At 40.6% G+C, this 18,000-nt stretch overlaps 2 protein-coding genes across 10 annotated transcripts in view; one reads left to right on the top strand and one right to left on the bottom strand.

The window, feature by feature from the left end:
• The first annotated feature begins 95 nt into the window (after positions 1 to 95).
• Positions 96 to 15,623, top strand: CLCC1 (chloride channel CLIC like 1). Of its 3 annotated transcripts, XM_015869407.2 has the most exons (12): positions 97 to 228; positions 401 to 587; positions 1,931 to 2,026; positions 2,862 to 2,969; positions 3,384 to 3,605; positions 4,678 to 4,818; positions 6,058 to 6,151; positions 7,204 to 7,301; positions 7,382 to 7,528; positions 7,759 to 8,049; positions 8,537 to 8,779; positions 13,273 to 15,623. In XM_015869407.2, exons 2-11 carry the CDS (start codon positions 462 to 464, stop codon positions 8,759 to 8,761), a joined length of 1,548 nt encoding a protein of 515 aa, XP_015724893.1. In that variant the 5' UTR covers positions 97 to 228; positions 401 to 461; the 3' UTR covers positions 8,762 to 8,779; positions 13,273 to 15,623. The 3 variants fall into 3 exon arrangements, with proteins under 3 accessions (XP_015724894.1, XP_015724896.1, XP_015724893.1); XM_015869408.2 differs by lacking the exon at positions 7,382 to 7,528 and having other exon boundaries at positions 96 to 228; XM_015869410.2 differs by lacking the exon at positions 13,273 to 15,623 and having other exon boundaries at positions 96 to 228; positions 8,542 to 8,673.
• The window catches only part of GPSM2 (G protein signaling modulator 2), a 23,678-nt gene continuing 15,961 nt past the window's right edge, over positions 10,284 to 18,000 (bottom strand). For 6 of the 7 annotated variants that reach the window (XM_015869393.1, XM_015869391.1, XM_015869395.1 and 3 more), the window contains 8 exons: positions 17,558 to 17,713; positions 16,642 to 16,750; positions 16,255 to 16,384; positions 15,661 to 15,731; positions 14,148 to 14,324; positions 13,255 to 13,417; positions 12,918 to 13,135; positions 10,649 to 10,893 (listed from right to left, as the gene is read on the bottom strand). In XM_015869393.1, coding sequence (XP_015724879.1) covers positions 10,729 to 10,893; positions 12,918 to 13,135; positions 13,255 to 13,417; positions 14,148 to 14,324; positions 15,661 to 15,731; positions 16,255 to 16,384; positions 16,642 to 16,750; positions 17,558 to 17,713 — 1,189 coding nt within the window. In that variant the 3' untranslated portion in view covers positions 10,649 to 10,728. Of the gene's footprint in view, positions 10,894 to 12,917; positions 13,136 to 13,254; positions 13,418 to 14,147; positions 14,325 to 15,660; positions 15,732 to 16,254; positions 16,385 to 16,641; positions 16,751 to 17,557; positions 17,714 to 18,000 lie in introns of all 7 variants that reach the window. The other variant, XM_015869390.1, reaches the window with a different exon arrangement.

Raw genomic sequence — 18,000 nt, 5'->3', positions numbered from 1 at the left:
CAGCCCCGCTCTGGTGGTTCCCGCCGGCCTGAGGTGCCGGCCCGCCCCGCTGTGTGTCCGTGCCCTGAGGGGCCGGGCCGCGCCTGCGCGCCTCGCGACGGGGCTGCGTGGCGGGGTCGGCGGCGTAAGGGGCGGGGAGAAGCCGTGACCGTCCGTGCCGGCCTGGAGCTGCCGCTGCGGCGTGTGCGGGGCTGTGGGGAGCGCGGCGAGGCGGCGTGCGGCGCTCAGGTACGAGGGGCGCGAGGCCGAGCGGCGGCCGTTGGGGCGGTGGCTGTGGCTGTGGCTGTGGCGGCGCCTCTGAAGGGAACGGCCGGGCGGGGCGGGCTGCGAGGCCCCGAGGAGAGGGCGGGAGCGGCGATGGTGACGAGAACGTTTGCTCTGTGTTGTGCGGCCGTTTCAGCCCTCGCACGGAAGCAGTTCCCTCCTCCCCCGCCGCGAAGCCCCGCGCTGTGGAAGCAGCGATGCTGGTGCTGGTGCTGTGCGCGGCCCTGCTGGCGGGCGGCGGGGCCCAGGACGACGAGTGGATCGACCCCACCGATATGCTCAACTACGACGCGGCGTCGGGAACCATGAGGAGGCCTTACAAGGTGCGAGAAGCGCTCGAGCGTCTGTTTGTCTGTCTGTCCTGAGCCGTGTCCTGCTGAGAGGTTGCCCTTAAATCGCGCACTTAAAAGTATGACAGTCGTGCTCCTTTTATCATTCTGTAAAGATACGTTCTGGTCTCTGTACACAGAAGTGTATTGTGCTTCTATATCTTTGCTCTGGGAAGTGCTGCACTGAGTGGCTTTCACTGCACACCAGAGCACAGCGTTATGTATCTGAAAATGAAGCGTCTGGTTAATGGGTAACGTTTGAGTTAAGCTATCAAACTCCCCTGTAATATAGGGCTAAAACCTGTTCGTTGCCTGAGGGTGTTGTGAAACTCGATGGAGTTCCACCGTGTTGGGCATCAGAGCCCTCATAAGGAAGATCAGAACTGGGGCAGTGCTGTGCTGTCAGTGCTCTGGGAACATGGAGAACATGAAAATACAATTTTAAGATGGTGAATCCTATTCTGTTGCTTTGAGGAGCAGACTGTACTAATCAATGTATCACAAGATGCACGTTGGTTATTGTCACACTGTAAGCTATGGCTGGCTGCACGAGCACCCTTGGCATTCTTCAGCTTTAAATTTTGGTTTTGTAGTTTAGAATAATACTTAAGTATTTCAGAATGTTATTTTATGAACCTTTTGAAGCTCAAACTACATGATTTGTCTTTGTGATTCTTGTAAAGAGGACAGTTCCCAGAGATGCTACTTTCAGGGTGAAGGGGGAAACTGGAAAGTTGAGGAAGGCACAGCAAGGAATGCAGCTGTGTTGACTTTCAGTCTGGCTGTATGGCCGGCAGGGCTGGGGATTTGGGCTGGCTGGAAGCTGCCCCTTCGTTTGCTGAGTCAGTGGTTACCAAACATTATCTAATCTGAGGGGGCTCGTGTGCTCAGCAGTGCTCAGCCAAGGGGAAAGGGCGAGACCTGTCCTTCTGGGGGCAGCCTGCAGACAGGTGTGAGGTAGCTGTTGGTTCAGAGCCCGAAATAACAGCAGGGATGCAATGGAATGGTTGTGTGCCCCGGTGGAGCAGTGGTAGCAATGCTGCCTTGCAACACTGGGCCCGGGTTCGAATCCCCCTGTGGCACAAGTGGTAGAAGTGCCGCTCTGCTACACAGAGGCTCGAATCCCGGGGGTTGGACTCAATGATCTCTAAGGTCCCTTCCAACCCGCACGAGACTGTGATACTGTGAATGTAGCTGAGAGTGTTTGCGGTGAAGACCAACCCTTGTGTTTTAGCACCTTTGCTTCTGCCAGTCATCGACCTGTTTGTAGAAGTAAAACATGGCACGTTGATTAAATTCTTGGATTCTGAAAGTTTGTTTTTCTAATGTAACTTCAGGTAAATTATCATGATTCTGAGGATAAGACGGTGGATGGAATTATCGCTGAAAACTTATCGAGTTGTTCCAGAGAAGTGGATTCTTTGCAGCAGAAGGTTTGTTATGGAACCTCAGAATATTTTCCAGTTTGTGCCTGATGCGGAGGTGGTGGATGCCATGGGTAGCACCAAGAACTGTCAGTTTGGTTTGGGAAACCCTGTGTTACTTAGAGGGAACCTGTCTGTGTGACATGAAACACTGACAGTGCTTTGATTTCAATTCCAAATCACTGCTTTGTCAGTTAAGGGCTGTTTCCTGAAACATTCTGTAGTAGAATAGAAGCTGGTAAGAGTTATGTGCAGTATTGACTGTGAATGTTGTGGTGGTGTTATTTTGTGCTGCCACAGCCTAGAGAATCCAACTTTGCATTTGAGCTGTTCAGTTCGTGTAGGTTTGCAGGGCTGTGCTGTGGGTACAAAGAGCTTCACTTGTGGCTCCCCACAGTCTGCAGTGGCAGCAGCTCTCAGCAGCCCCCCAGGCTCCCTGCAGTGCTGCTTGCTCTGAGCTCAGAAGGATGCAGTGCTGCTTGTGTAGCGCTCAGTCGTTTTGAGACCCCAAGTGAAGTGGGATGTTGGTATTGTTTTACTTGGGATGTTCACATGGTACAAACTTGGAATTGAAAGAGATCCAGATCTGTAGTTTCTCTACTCCTACCGACATTGGCATTCAAACCATTTCACTACCAGATCTGAAATCCCTCCAGTACTGGCCAATGTCATGGAAAGCAGCAGCAGCTGTGATTTGTATCTGATGTAATGATTGTAGGATTATTGCTAAACTACAGGAACGTGACCCTGTTAATCATGAGTTTCTTGTGTTGGAGATATTTGTTTATTTATGAACCAAACGACGTTTGAGCAACAATTGAGTGTCAGTGTCTTTCCGTTGCAGATTGCAGAGTGTGAGCAGAGAAACGCCAAATCTCGGGAGAGCCGGAGCTTTTATATTTTTAAGCGGTACTTGAATAAGATTTTAAATGAAGCCAGGAAACTTGGCCTTGTGAGTATCTGAAAATGCATTAAAAATGAATTGGAGTTCATTCTGTCATACTTCAGATTAAAATGAAGGAAACTGAATTGTGGATTAAAAAATGATGGCAGTGTGTGCGTGCAGGATTGCTGTCAGAGCTTGTGCTGTTTGCTCATGAGAGGCACAGTTGTCCTGGATCTGTGAAGCATCCAGGGGCAGTGTATGAACTGAGAGCACAGAGCACAGTATGTGCTGCTGGGATGCAGCAGTTTGTAGTGATGCCGTATCCATTTCACCTCAGCACTTGTTGAACTCGGGAGAGCCAGATTCCTTATTTGCTCGTGGCAGCCCTTGTAGGTTTCTCTCTAAGACTTATTATTGTTTAAGAGCAGCAGGTTTGAGTTTGAGTGTAAGAATCAACACAGCGTCTTGCTTTTAATTCAGCCCGAGGGAAACATGGACCAAGTGCATTACGATGCGGAGATTATCCTTACCAAACAGACACACATGGAGATCCTCCGGTTCCTGCAGGAGGAATCGTGGCAGTCAGGTGCTGTGGATGATGCGCTCAGCAACATTTTGGTCAATTTTAAGCACCACGACTATAAAGCTTGGCACTGGAGATTTGAAGACACCTTTGGGATTGATCTGTACAATATGTTTATGGTAAGAGAAGGCAGTACACTTGTGTTCAGTTCTGTTTTCTCCTGTTTCTTTGTGCAGCAATGTTACCACCTTAGCTCTGCATGAAACCCTGTCATAAGCTCTTGCTTTTGAAGCTGTAGGGCAGGTAGTTATTAGAAACACAAATTAAACTTTTAAATTCCTCTGGTCTTACTTCCCGCTTGCAGCATTGAGATTCTTCTTTCTGGAATGTGTTCTCTTTCTTTTTTTTGGGGTCTTTATGACTGTGCTGTGGGACTCTTTGGGCTCCATTGCTTTGTCATCATGGCTTCTATTCATTATGCACAGGTTGTCAGCTGTCCAGATTTGTCTCTCATTGAAATAGATGCTGTAGCTGCTGGCTTCTATAGGAGCTGGAATGTATTTCTATTGAGAGAAGTGGATGTTTGGAGTCTTAGATTAGGTTTGAGTTTTTGTGAGTTATGTGGAAAAATTTTATGTACTGTTGTATAATGCGGAAATGTCGTATCCTTTAAAGTGGAGATACAGAGTGCTCAACTCAGGGTAAGCTGAAGTTCTTGCAATAAATCTTTACAAAATATGCTAATATTTGTGAGATAAAAAGAGCTTGAAAATAGTTAGTCTGGTTGTGGGGAGTTTCTTGGTGTCCCATGAAAAAGCGAGCTGTCATCAGGGCCACTTTGCTCCTAGCGATCCTCAATTGGGAACAGGCTGTGAAGTGCTTCTCTCAAGTTCTGCTGCTGGCACTTAGAACGTAACTTTGTCTCCTAATCAACCTCCAGCAGGTGGCAGCAGTCACTCTGTGATTCACACCGTGTGCTTTGCAGCTCAAGTGCTGAATTATACTAGTTTTGTAGGTAGGAATTCTAATAGGTGGTGTTATAAATAGCATAAGGAAGAAACGGCAAAATAATAAGAAAAGTGACAATCTTTTACTCTGTACTGCAGCAGGTTTGCTGTGAAAGCAATAGGTTTTTCAGCTGCTCTGTGTAAACGATGCCAGGAAAAACAAAAGCTGGGAATTCCTTCAAATGTCCTCAGAGTAAGCCTGAAAAATTCCAAATCTGAATGATATTCCTGTTTTCCTTTTCAGATACTCTTGTGCTTAGTGTGTGTTGTGATTATAATAGCTACAGAGCTGTGGACACGGATCCATTGGTTTGTTCAGCTGAAACGGGTTTTACTAATAAGTTTTCTCATCAGTTTTGCGTGGAATTGGCTTTACTTATATAAGGTAAGTTGTTTTGAAATTTTAATTGCTTTTAGGCTTAATATTGGATAGTTAGGAGGAACTTTAGTTGTCTGCAAAATAAGGGGAAGAAAGGTCTGTATGTTGCTAAATGTGTGAAGCCTAATGAATGATGCTGCCAGTCCGTCGCTTGCCACAGGGGTGCACATAAATCAATGAGCAGTGGGTGGTGATTACACTGTGTGGGCAAGTCGTGCTCCTTGACTTGAAGTCCATCTAAAGGAGCTTGCTAGAAGTGTCATGAAAAAGTATTGCTTTCTTTCTTTCAAAGATTCCCTGGATGAAGTGAAACCATTTAATAGGTGATTGATAGACCAGAGATAAGTGCTTCATTAATGATCAAGGAGCAGCTGACTGAATAATGGCCTTGCTCTTAACGACAAGGAATTTGTCCTACTGAGTTGTAGCATGATGCCAAATGTGGGACCTCATGTCTTGCTATCAGGATCTCCCTATGGCTTATCACAGCCCAGAGCAGGGCAGTGCCACAGCGGGGTGGCTCTTGAACTCCAGAGCACTTACTTGGAATCACTAAATGTCAGAATTTTTCAGCTGATGGTTTGCTTGGAATTTTTTTCTGCTGGATTTTCAGTTGCAAACTGTAAAGCGACATTAAAGTGAATGTCGGTGTTTGTGTTAATGGAGTTATTTAAAAAATAGGAGAGAAAGTTGTCATGTTTTAGTAGGTCCATAGCAGCTGTCTGCAGTTTTAATCTAGAAACCTTTTCGAGGCAAGATGATGTCAGATTGCTTTTGTCCTGAATTTATATCTTTAAATATTGAAGTTTGCTGTTTGGGTAATTCAAACTCCATCATAGGTAGCTGTGGTGGTAGGTCTTTGTCCATCTCCACCAAGTATTTAGAACCCAGCTGTCTAGGTAGCAAGCTTTTGTGACAGCGTTGCCCAGGTAATTCCCACACAGCTGTGGGAGTCCTGTGTAGCACAGCAGGTTGCTGCATGGCAGGTGGGTTGGACATCGTGCCCCTGACTGGCAGCGGGGCCGCTCAGGGCCCAGTGCATGCTCTGAGGGGGCTGTGGGGCTGCTCTGGAGCTGTCCCAGGGGCTGTGCTGAGGTGGCAGCAGCGTCTTTGAAGCGGTCACTGCCTTCTGAAAACTGTTTGTCCCTACTGAAAAACTCCAAGTGAGTTTGGTTTGCTTTTTCAGATATGTGGTGAATCTTAACCTGTCTTTAATTTTCACAATTATTTCCGATTCTCTTGCAGCGGGCTTTTGCACAGCATCAAGCAGAAATTGCCAAAATGGGGCAGTTTGATAACGTCTGTGCTGAGAAGTTGGACTGGAGAGAGAGCCTTTTTGGTAAATACGCTTTTTCATTGTTTTGTAGTAGCTTATAAGACCACAAAATATTCAGTAATTGTGTCCAACACACACTAATTTCTTCATGAATTGTAAGTATGCTGAATGTTCTTGAGCAGTACACGATTATGAGGATTCACCATTCTTCCATGTCACAAGACTTTCCTTTGAAGGAGAGCTGACATCACAATTGATGTTCTTAGAGTTTGTCATGGAGTTGCTTCTTTTCCATCTAAACTTGACCTGTGAATGTTCTGCCAGCTGCTGTCCCCAGCACTGCTCAGTGTAGGTTACTGAAGACAGGACAGCAGAATTAAAGGTAGTTTTCCATCGGCCACTCATGTGAATGCAGCAATTGCTATGTATCTATTTAATCTACCTCTGTTATTTTACAGAGATGGCTGAATTGTATCGTTATTGACCAGTATTTATTATCCTGTACTACATAGCAAGTAGACTAATGATGCCTGTCGTGGTCTTGCCTTTGAAATTCAGTGCCTGTGATTGCTCTGTGTTAAATTTCAGTGGGTTATGATATGATTTCATTGAAATCAAACTACAAAAACACTAATGTCATAGATTACACAAAGCTTTGAGTTCCCTTAAGAATAAAATCTTTCTGCTCACTCAGATTTTCTCCTGAAATCTAGCATATACATTCTTAAGCATACTTGTAGCCTGGCAGATAAGTAATAACACTCAACATTGCTCTGTTTCAATGGCTGTGGACAAAACGTGCCAGATGTGAAGTGCTTCCACAGGCTGTGCTTATTTTTCATCTATGATCTCTAGGGACTCAGTTTATCCTAATAAAGAGAACTTTTGTGACTCAGCATAGGAAACCCACAGTTCCTTCTCTTTCTTTCCTGCATTCCCTCTCCTTCCTCAGCCCCATCTGACTGGATAAACTGCACAGCCAAATTAACCTTAGGTTGTTGAACATATCTAGATTTCTCTTCCATCTGTGGTTGAAGTGTTACTTCCTGTATTACTACTATGTCATAAAATATGTTTTAACAAGTAGTGAGAATGCATCCCTGCTTTGACTTCAGGATGGCTCAGAAGACAGTGGACATTTCAGGATGATCCATGTCAGAAGTACTACGAAACTCTGCTAGTAAATCCTGTTTTGCTGGTTCCACCAACAAAGGTAAAAGCCAGAATCAAAGAGACTCTTCATGTTTCCTTGTAACCCATCCCAATACCAGGCTTCCATTTGCACTTCTCTAGGCATTGGCTATTACTTTTACCACCTTTGTAACTGAGCCTTTGAAGCATGTGGGACAAGGTATTGGTGAATTCATCAAAGCACTTATGAAGGAGATACCACTGATTCTGCAGGTTCCGGTGCTCATCATGATGGCTCTGGCTGTTCTGGTTCGTATGCATTTATAGTATTAGGAAGCTCAAATTAGTTTTTTACATATTAGATTTATTGAAGTATTATTATTTATTTCTTATTTGTACTGTCAACAGATTTAATAGCACAGGTAAAATTATTTGTGCAAGGAATGTTTTTCTGTGTCCTAATCTTTTGTGGCTTTGAATTCTGTGTGAAAACTGTAGGCTCTAACGGTTTAGTTTTTGTTTTGTCTTCCCTCCCCCAGGCTTTCTGCTATGGCGCAGCATCATCAGTGTCTGTGATAAGGTGCTTAATGCCTTCTCAGAAGAAAAGGCTTCCTCTACCTGATGATCAACGGGAGGCAATAGACTTCAGCCAGTATGATGGGAGTAAATCCGATGGCTACTATTCACAGAAGACTCCTAGCGTTTACAGAGGCCCTTATGACAGAGATGTTCAGATGAGACCTGGAAACAGCAGCAGTAATCCTGATGTGCTGCATGCAAGTGCAGGGCCAGATGTGCAAGCAGAAGATGCTCAAAAAACAGAAGCTGGTGTACGTTAGTCTTGGTGCTCCTTGGGATTAGGTTTGATAGATTTCAGTGTTGTCTGCTAGAATGGGCTTAAGCAACAAGCTTAACACAAACCTGGTAGGGAAGACGTAGTGTTACCCTATAAGGAGCTATAGATTATCTTGGGCATGATTAATTCTGGAAAAATATGGAGCCATGGTTAACTGTGGCAGGAACCTCCAGAATTAAAACACTTGAACACTGTATTGTCAGGGAAGATAGGTTACACAGAAAAGGAAGGGGAAAAAAGAAAACTTTTCTATGAATTACAGAAAATATAAAACAGATTTATACTCTAGATTGTGCTTATTCCATGTAATGTTTCCCTCTGGGGAAAAAAAAAAAAAGGGTATCAATAATCCTTTAAGTTAGGAAATTTCAGGGAGTTCTGTCTCTGGAAATAAGAGGCACTCAGAGCTACAGATATCATCAGTTTGGGTTGCTTGATTAATAACTTATTAATTTTTACAGAATAGATTGCACACTGAGGCTGAAGTTTGTAGACTAGAAACTTCACCAACTGCAACCCTTACCGGAGAAAAGGCACTTGAGCATGAGAAGCAGTGGACAGATAAAGCAGAGCAAGAAAGTGAAAAAAATTGTGATCGTAACAGAAACGTGGAAGGACAAAGTTGTGAAGTGGAACCAGCTGAAGAGAGGAGGAGCAGTACATGTGAGTCACAGGAAGGAGACTGATGCGCCCCACACTCTGCGGTAAGTTTTGTCTAACATGTAATTATTATGTACCTGCTAGTTCTAGTTCTCAGATGGAGAGAAGAGCTCAGTAAGCTGATGAGAACTCATCTTTGTATTAGTAAGTATAGCTGTAAGGCAGGGTTTTATAGTATGAGATTATTGCTTACTTCTTGTGGAACTTGAAAGAAATGGATTTTGCAGCCAGGAGAACAGCATTGTGACTGCTGGCTTAACATCAAGTTTGTGTGATACATTCCGAGTAAAAGCAGATATTCTCTGGTAGGAAAGAACAGATATTCTATGATGGGCAAAAATAAGGCTGATCAGGTAACTGGAAAACTACTTGAAGAAAGTTGGGGATAGTAATATATGACTCATATAAGAATAATCACAGCTAAAAGTGAGGTTTCAGGACAATACTTGTTTTTTTATGGTTTAAAATCAGTTTTCAGAAAGTAGAAACACTAATCATCATGACACTCAGTTTAGGGAAATCTTAGTAATGTTCTTTTAACTTAATCCTGTGTAGAGGTGTGAGAAACTGATGTTGCATCAGATTGGGTCAAGGACATCAAAAGCCAATAGGAGACACTCAAGTAAAAGCATCAGAGAACAGATTCCATGAAGTGACGGTTCACCTGGTTGGGGAAAAAACATTTCGCATTTCTCCTTAAAAAAACAAGCAAACAAAACAGTTGTTTTTGCTTCAGTGGGAGAGTCAGTTTCCAGTGCTAAAAGAGTTACAAGAGAATGTAAAATCTTCAGTAACTATAAAATAGTTGGAATTATATGGAGCCTGTTTCCATAATTATTTTTAAATCGCTCTTTCACTCTAAAGCTAAAATTACAATTGGATTCTTCTCTAGGGATACAAGAATTAAAAATTTGAAAGAAAACTTGATTTTAGAATAGCCTGTGATCAGTTTGCCACCATTAGCGTTAAGATCAGCAACATGTAACTCTTGGTACCTACATGTAGCATAGATCTAAGGGTTCTCAAGTAATGAATGCATCAGTACAGGTGTCTCGAGGATGAACAGTAACCATTAGAGCTGTTTCTCCCCAGAAACACCCCAGCATAGCACATGTTTTCAGGAGTAGTGGTGGTTGAGTTCCCGCAGTAACAGCAGGCATACCTTCCTTATTTGGAATGTTTAAAGCTCACGTAGCTGCTGCTCATGGGAGCCCGTGCCAAGTGCTTACCATCCCTGTGAGACTCCTAGTGCAAGGAATACTTGTGGTGTGAATGTACATCAGCTTTTAGAATTACACTGACTGCTGCTACTTAACATACAAGTATAACTTCGTAAACTAGTTCTGATTGTTCCCTGCATTACTTAGTGCAGTTCCATACTTACGGAGATATTAATAAAATAAACCCAGTACGTTTTTAAAAGAGTATTTTCATTTTGAAGAGGAGCAAACCGAATAAGATTTTGATTTAGTTAATTCTGTTCTTGTTTTTTCTTTAATTAACATGATGCAGAAACACAGGTTAGAGGAAGCAAAGACAGAGTCGGTATTGAAGTAATTTCTCGATTACTTTTATTTAAAAAAGTATAAAAGAAAATGGGACCTTTTTTCAGGGTGGTATAAATCAGAAAAAAAATCAAGTCTTTATCCTTACAAAGAGCATACAAACCTAGCACTCAAACTAGGTGTGGAAGAGATCGCACACCAGCAACAACAATACCTGGAGGGAGAAAAAACCTGCTATTAATGTTCATAAACTAGAGGCAATTAAGAGGGAGATACAGTAATCTGTATCTCAGACACAGCTAAAAGTAGCTGCCACATCCAAAGACGTAACCCCAACTACCAATCACAAGTGTGGTGCTGCTATTAGACAAAAAGGGATTTTAAAGGAGACAAAACTACTAATTGCAGTCCTTTGTAAAAAGACACATATGTTTTTCCAGCAAACAAAAACAAAAGATGCTACTGTACAGTGTGAGCTGTGCATCTCCTCAGCTAGAACTTGGTCCTTTTATAGCAGAGGGTAAGTGGACTCTTTGTTCATCCATCCTCTTAGCTTGGGATCGTACAATGAGGCTGAAAAAGTCCTCATCTGGTACAGTTGGTCCTTTTGCAGATGGTGGAGGAGCACATCTTTGATCGTCCAGTCTGGAACCCTATAGACAGACCAAGCAGTAAGGCTGTACATTTACTGGGCTGTATAATATTGAAATAAGCAAACAACATACATGGAAAAAATGACTAAAAGCTTTTCACATTTAAAACTGTAAGCTTTGTTTCAAGTATATGCCTTAGCAGTTCTGAAATGAAATTACACTGTTAAAATTTCAAGCATAGTTTTGCTAACATTTATTTAGCTGTTAAAAAAAAAAAAACAAAACAAAAAACTCCTGTAGTAGAAGAGCTGTCTTCCTTCCTTTCACTGCTAATGGAGTGAAAAGTAGCTACTAGGTTGTCAGATTTGGAAAAGCAGTATCTAGAGACTCCACAGACAGATACATTTTAATCACTGTGTTGCAGAGCATAAAATGTCTGGGCTGTTCCTGTGCTATTTCACACCAAGTTGAGCAGGCTCAGGCTGTCACACCGTGGCCTTGGACTGTCACCTTTGAGACACAAGTCTCTAGTCAGATCCCCCTGCTGTGCATCTGTGTAAAGCAGTAACAGCAGTACCATAGGCCAGGACTGAAGCTTTCCATTCCTTTCTCCTTTTTTGTTACAAATTAGTTACAGAAAGTACACAACATTTATTATATTATTAATGTCTAGATTATTTGCTTGTCTTGGAAAATAAGCCAAGGTTCAAAAACAAAAGATGCTATTTCATCAGGTTGATGAATGCTGTAATTCTACTCAATGCCAGGTGTTGCTTTCCATGAAAGCTAATACAACTTAACTTACATTTGAAGTAATCAGTAGTGGAACTGTCAGGTTGCAAGTCTTTTTCATTACATTATTTGTTCCAGTTGGTATATATGCAATACTTGGCAGCAAAATCACTTGAAACAATACTTCACAGTATGTGCAAGTTACGATAATTTTAGTGATGATCAATAATTGCCACCAAAACTTAGTAACCCAGTAGTGACTGGGTTTGCATTTGCTGAGTTAGAATTCCTGCTAGATCAGGTGTCCAGCAAACAAAGCCAGCTCCAAATGCACAGACTCATCTTCTTTCCCTTAGTTTCAGTATCCCTCACACTAATCACTGGTCATTTAAGTTGGTTATTGTAAGCATAAATACCAACACAATAACTTCTAGCCTCTGGATAATTGAATATCTATTTATATATTTGATATCTATTACATAATTGGATTATGCTGGTATATATTAAGTGGTATTCAATATATATGCAATATCTATGTTTATATTATTTACATTCATATAACATTTTTATAATTCATATACAATAAATTATATTATTATTTCATAATATTTCATAGGTATATGTTTAATAATAATGCTATTAGTATCCAATATATATATATATATCATTTTATAGCTATTAATATTAACAATATTATATTCTGTATTACATATTACATTACATACTATAACAGCATATTACTAATATGTTATTTTGTAATTTTAAAATACTATGTAAATATAGAAAATTATATTTAAATCAATATAAACATATACATTAAATAAATATATAATACATTATTGATATACACAGTACATACCTGTGAGATATTAAACATTTAATAACAAATATAATACATTTAATACATTAAATAGAATTATATTAAATATATTGTTTGTATATATTATTATCTAATGTAGCATTTAATATATTTTATATTAACATAATTATATATTTAAAATATGTATTAGATTAATTATCCAGTGGCTGTAAGTATATAAGCATACACATCAGACTGTGTATGAGGCCACACGTAAGAATGTATGTCTATATAAAAGTGTATGTAACGAGGTCACATACAAGAGTATATATGAGTATGTATGTTAAAATATCTATCAGTATACATTCATAGATATGATATATACATAGCATTTTACTTTCATACATATAGGTTGTTACTTTTTTTTAACTTTATGTCCTTATCTACCAAATCCACTTTTATCTTAAAACCTTTGTGCTAAGCATGGAAACCTTCTCAAAGATTTTAAATAGCCTGATGCACAAATCGAACCCCAGTGATCCCACAGCCTTACCTGGCATTTTATTAATATATCAAAGAAGTCCTCATCTAGCTCTCTGTTGTTACTGGCCATTAAGTGGCCCAGCACAGACGGACTCGTGCGGTGGTTAAGACGCAGACCAGGTAGATTGCTAAAGCTGGCGCGTTGGTCATCGAGGCGGCGGCTCTGTGAGCTCGCAAGTAAATCCAGAAATTCATCAGTGTGGGGTGAGACTACAGAAGCAGAAAAGGCTACACGGGAAGAAGAAGGAACACAAATAAGCAAATAAGTTCTTCTCCATTCAAATGCATTTTTAAAATAGCATTCGACGGGAACTGAAGTCAGTTATAGATCTTATTTTAAAAATTACATTTTCGTATTGTTTTAGGTGGAGTAGAGGACGTTGCTACTGAAGCAGCTGAGAATCTGTTCTTCTCCTGGAAGTGGCATCTCTGATCATCCATCCTGTTACTCTGGAATCGGCTCAGCAGATCAAAGAACCCTTCATCTGCCACTGTTTCTCGACTGTTTCTCTGAAGAGGAGAGAAAAGTTAGAGGTACTTGTAACTCAGAAGTACCTAAAAATCAGGGCAACTGCAGGGCAGTTTGATTCCAGTAATATATTTGCATATCTGAAATTCATTAAACTAATTTTTTTTTTTTAGTTATCTAGTCCTGTAGACAGATTTATCCAAAGAAGCCACATTTATAATATGGCAAATGGTTCTGGAAGGTAAAATCCAGTAGAGGCATTTTGTTCTCAGGAAGAAATAGTACTCTGAGTGGTATAAGTAAGTCCACCAAGAACCCCAGTGCCCATAAGCCATGAAACTGCCATTTGCTCCTTAGATCTGTGTTCAATAGCACTCTACGAGATCAAATGAGACTGTTTCTTTTTAATCAACTTCCACAAAGAGTGCAGTAATTTAAAATATACCCTTAATTACACCTTTCACTGTCTGAATCCCAAAAGCTATATTTTGTAAGTTAGTAGAAGCAGAGTCTGGGAGAAATGCTAGAAATAAAATACATGCAAGCTAAGCTCTAATTTTAAACAATCCATTAAGAAAACGTAGCAGTCCCAATAGTAAGAGAGGCTTATAGCTGTCACTGCCCAGGAGACAGAAGGACAATGGCAGATTCTACATCAACCTACAGTGTTTAACTAAAAATGTTATCTGTACAGACATCTTTCCCATAGTTTTAGTCAAATCAAGATTATGTGAAGTCAAGGTTATGATCTGTACAGGACTCCAAACCTACCCTCTGAGAGTTGGGGAGGCGGCTGTCAATAGAATTACTGGCATCCTGCAGAACTTTGGAAGTGGTGCCATTTTTATACTTTTTGCCTTTGAGTCGATTAACAAAATGCAGTTTTGCTGAAGGTTTGGCAATGAGTGGTTTCTGTTTAGCAAGGATCTCACTGTTCCAGTTCTGAACCTAAAAAACAAAAACATTTTCATCATATATTCTTTTATTTTTTATTTGTATATTCTTTTCCTCCCAAAATGCAGCTTTATGCTATTCATTTTATCCAACCACTAGAACATAAAAACTTAGTTTTTGCTTCTGTTACTTGACCTGTGATTATTGAGATCTTGTTACCGGAATCAGGACACTACTGTTACTGATCTGCCCTATGACTGAGCCATCATGCAACAACTGATTTGACTAACATGTGCTCATGGCCTGTGTAATCAAACGTGCTGATGTGCACACAGAAACTGTAGGAAGAATGGAGAAAATGCCAGCAAAAGAGCAAACAGTATTAACTATCTCATTTCACTGAAGACAGCAGGGAAAGCTTTATTAGTCTGACAGAGTTCCCCTAAATTCTCTTCTAAAATAAGTGCCCCGTAGATCTGATAACTTCCTCTACAATAACAAACTTCCCTAATTGGAACAAAACAAGTTCTTGTCCCTGCATCAGAGCCTGTAGCCACAATCTAATCTTCCAGCAAAAGAGAATTCATTCTAAAGCCTTAGAGATCAACCTGCGATCCAGCTCCCAGATGACAGTATCCTGTACAGTCAAACTTACTGCTAGTGTCTGCCGTGTTGTTCTACACATCAAAGACATTTAGGGAGCAAACTTCAGAACCTTCTACATGAATGTCTTGAAAAGAGCCCTTTATAAGCACTAAGCCACAAAACTAGGTTAATACTAGATTATAAAAATCTACATGAAGCATTTGAGTATATTTAGGGCAGACAATCACAGGCGCTACATATTTTAAAAGATACCACAGACAAATGGGTTCAGAGAATAAGAAAAGACAGCTGATACTGCCAAAAGCTTAAGGGTTCCCTGCAGGGAAATCCATCTGCAATAAAACCCAGCATCTTTAGAAGTCCGTGTCCAAAGCAGCACTCAAAGCAATAGTGCTGCAGCTGCACCAGCTGTCACCGTCATTTTGTATTTTTAAACATGGTGGTATGCTTTGGCTCACTTGAAAAGATGGGCATCAGATAGCCCAACGTGCAGGGAAAAAACAGCAATTTCACCTTAACTCTGGGATTGTTTATGTAGAAGTGCCAGCTCACATTTAAATTCCAAAGAGACTTCTCCTTGAAGACTGACCTAAAGCTTTGGAGTTCTGTTCTGAATCATTTTCTACATCATACAAAAGCCACACTCTTAAAGAAGTGATTACAGGAATTCTTTTGATGTCAGTCATCATTTTTAACATTCAACTCTTACAAAAACCTTTACATTTCACTGCAATCTCATCAGCAGAGAAAGAAAAAAAAAAAAAAAAAAAAGGCACCAACCAACCTTTTCGGGTGTTAGTTTCATAAGTTCCATGTTTTCCATACTGTGACGACGTCCCACCCTTGGCCGGGTACCTTCAAGAAAGAAAAAAGTTCATCTTGTTTTGCCATTAAGGTTTATGGTGTCGCCTTCAAAGCTGTGCCTGTGTTCATCAAATGCCCAAGGTGAGCAATTCTGAGATCTAAACTCACAAGAGAATAAATAGTCCGTACTAAAAGCAGCTTTAAAAAACACATAGATGTAAGGTATGCAACTTGTTTTCATGGGACGGAGGAGAGAAGCATGGATCTTCACACAGAAAAACATCAAATGAAGCGTTTTTAACTATAACCCCTTCTGTTCTTACAACAGCACATAAAAAAATGGAAGGATATAATTTGGGCAGCAAACAACTACGTTTGCCACATTAAAAAAAGACTGATTAGAAACTTCAGGTGATGTGTTATGTGAAGAAATGAGGCAGTAACCTGCGATTCACAAGTGAAATCCTCCAAAAAAAGCAGAAGCTGAAGGGCTCCAGCACTGCACCATTTATGTTTCTGTGTGGGAGAGAGGAAAAAATAAACAATACAGCATCTATAGTCAGAAAACACGTACCATTCAGACTGTTATCTACCGCATGGCTTTCTGACATCATGGAGGTGTTTGTGCTATAGCTTAATCCAAGAACCATTTGAAGATCTGAGAGATTAAGTCGAGCAGTGAGTTCCCCACTTCTATCTCCTACCTGTAACCAAATAAAATAAGCAATTGTTACTGTAACATAAACATATACATATGTAAATACAAAGGAAACTTTGTTCCCAGACTTCTTAAGAGAAAAGAGTTTAAAAGGCTTTGTCTTAATGAAAACTGTTGAAGCCATCTTTTTAATGAAGTACATCAAAGGCACAAACCAAAGCCTACAATAACCTCTGCCAGGCTCTCAGAGAGAGCAAAAACCTAGTAGCCAACAGAGCCAACAGACACGAGTGGCAGTCGTACCTCTCTGGAGATCTCCAGGTGCCTCTCAGCAAAGTGCATGGCTTGGTCATGATTGCCCAGAGCAGTATATGCGTTCCCTAAGCTCCAGCATGCTCTCCCTTCACCAATTCTGCAAAAGATAGAACATCTTCAGGGATATGTTTCATGTACTCTCTGAACACTAGAGGTCAGGTTTTCATAATGTCACCACAATATTACTGTGCCAAGGAAAATTCAGACTGTCTCCAGAAACTATTCCAACACCACCATGTTAGAGAACTGTGATCTGGTATTAGCTTAAATGTGAGCAAATCTCATGAAAACTTAAATTTTAAAATTTACAGCAACCATTTAATCCACTCCTTATAGTTTTGCAAGCATGAAACATTGCATAACCCCCTTTCTGTTCCTCAGACTGCGTGGTTTATTATTATTCAGGTATTCTGCTTATTTTATGCATTTAAAAGCTGTAAAAAAAAAACCAGCATAACAAACACCACTGCCAGCACAAAAACAAACACTTAATTACCCAAAAAAAACCCTTTACAAATAATTATAAAAGATGCATTATTTACAACTAGATTATCCTCCCTTCATCATCCCTTATTTTCTTCATTTGTGGAGAAGCAGAAGAAAAACTCCTGTGAAGATATTCAAACTATTACAATCAAATCATGCAAAATATGTTTTTCCTTTCATTTTCACGGGCAGTACCAAGAAAAGAAGATCTAGAGACAGTCATTCATCAGTTGTCCTCTCATCACATTCATTGTCCGCAATACTTTCATGAGCTTTTTTTTCCTCACCAATTCCAAACATGCTCAGTACTGCAGGGAGTTCACATTGAAATGTGGCACACTGAACAATGTCAGCTAAGTCTGAAGTTACAAAAATTACTTTAAGCACCATACACACGAAACAGTCTCTTGAGGCTTACTTGTCATTTAATTCCTGAGCAATCACAAGGTGTTTCAAATGATAATCAATTGCTTTCTCATAGTCTTGAAGCAGAGTGTATGTGTTTCCAAGGCTGTAGCAGGCCTGTGCTTCCACAGCTCTATCTTTAAGCTGCCGAGCCAGCTGTAATGTCCTCCTGAAAGAAAGGGTTAGTCACCTCACAAATCGCTACTTATGCAAGTAAGAATCTGTTACATAAACTAAATAGATTGGGACACGAGAATGACCAATTAGCTGCTAATAAATGGCCTTGCAAAATCTTACGAGATTATAGGCATCTTCCACTCCCATTCACTGCAGTCCATTTCTGTTTACTTCACTGCAGAGCGGACAGAGCCCTCAGCTCCAGTGTTAATGTATTGCTTCATCAACAACTTACAGGTGATCTGCTAGTATTATGTACTTGAAACAGTTTATTATTCA

The sequence above is a fragment of the Coturnix japonica genome, chromosome 8 (genome assembly GCF_001577835.2).
Source record: "Coturnix japonica isolate 7356 chromosome 8, Coturnix japonica 2.1, whole genome shotgun sequence".
Classification (NCBI taxonomy): domain Eukaryota; kingdom Metazoa; phylum Chordata; class Aves; order Galliformes; family Phasianidae; genus Coturnix; species Coturnix japonica.
This window is presented reverse-complemented; position numbering and strand designations above follow the sequence as displayed.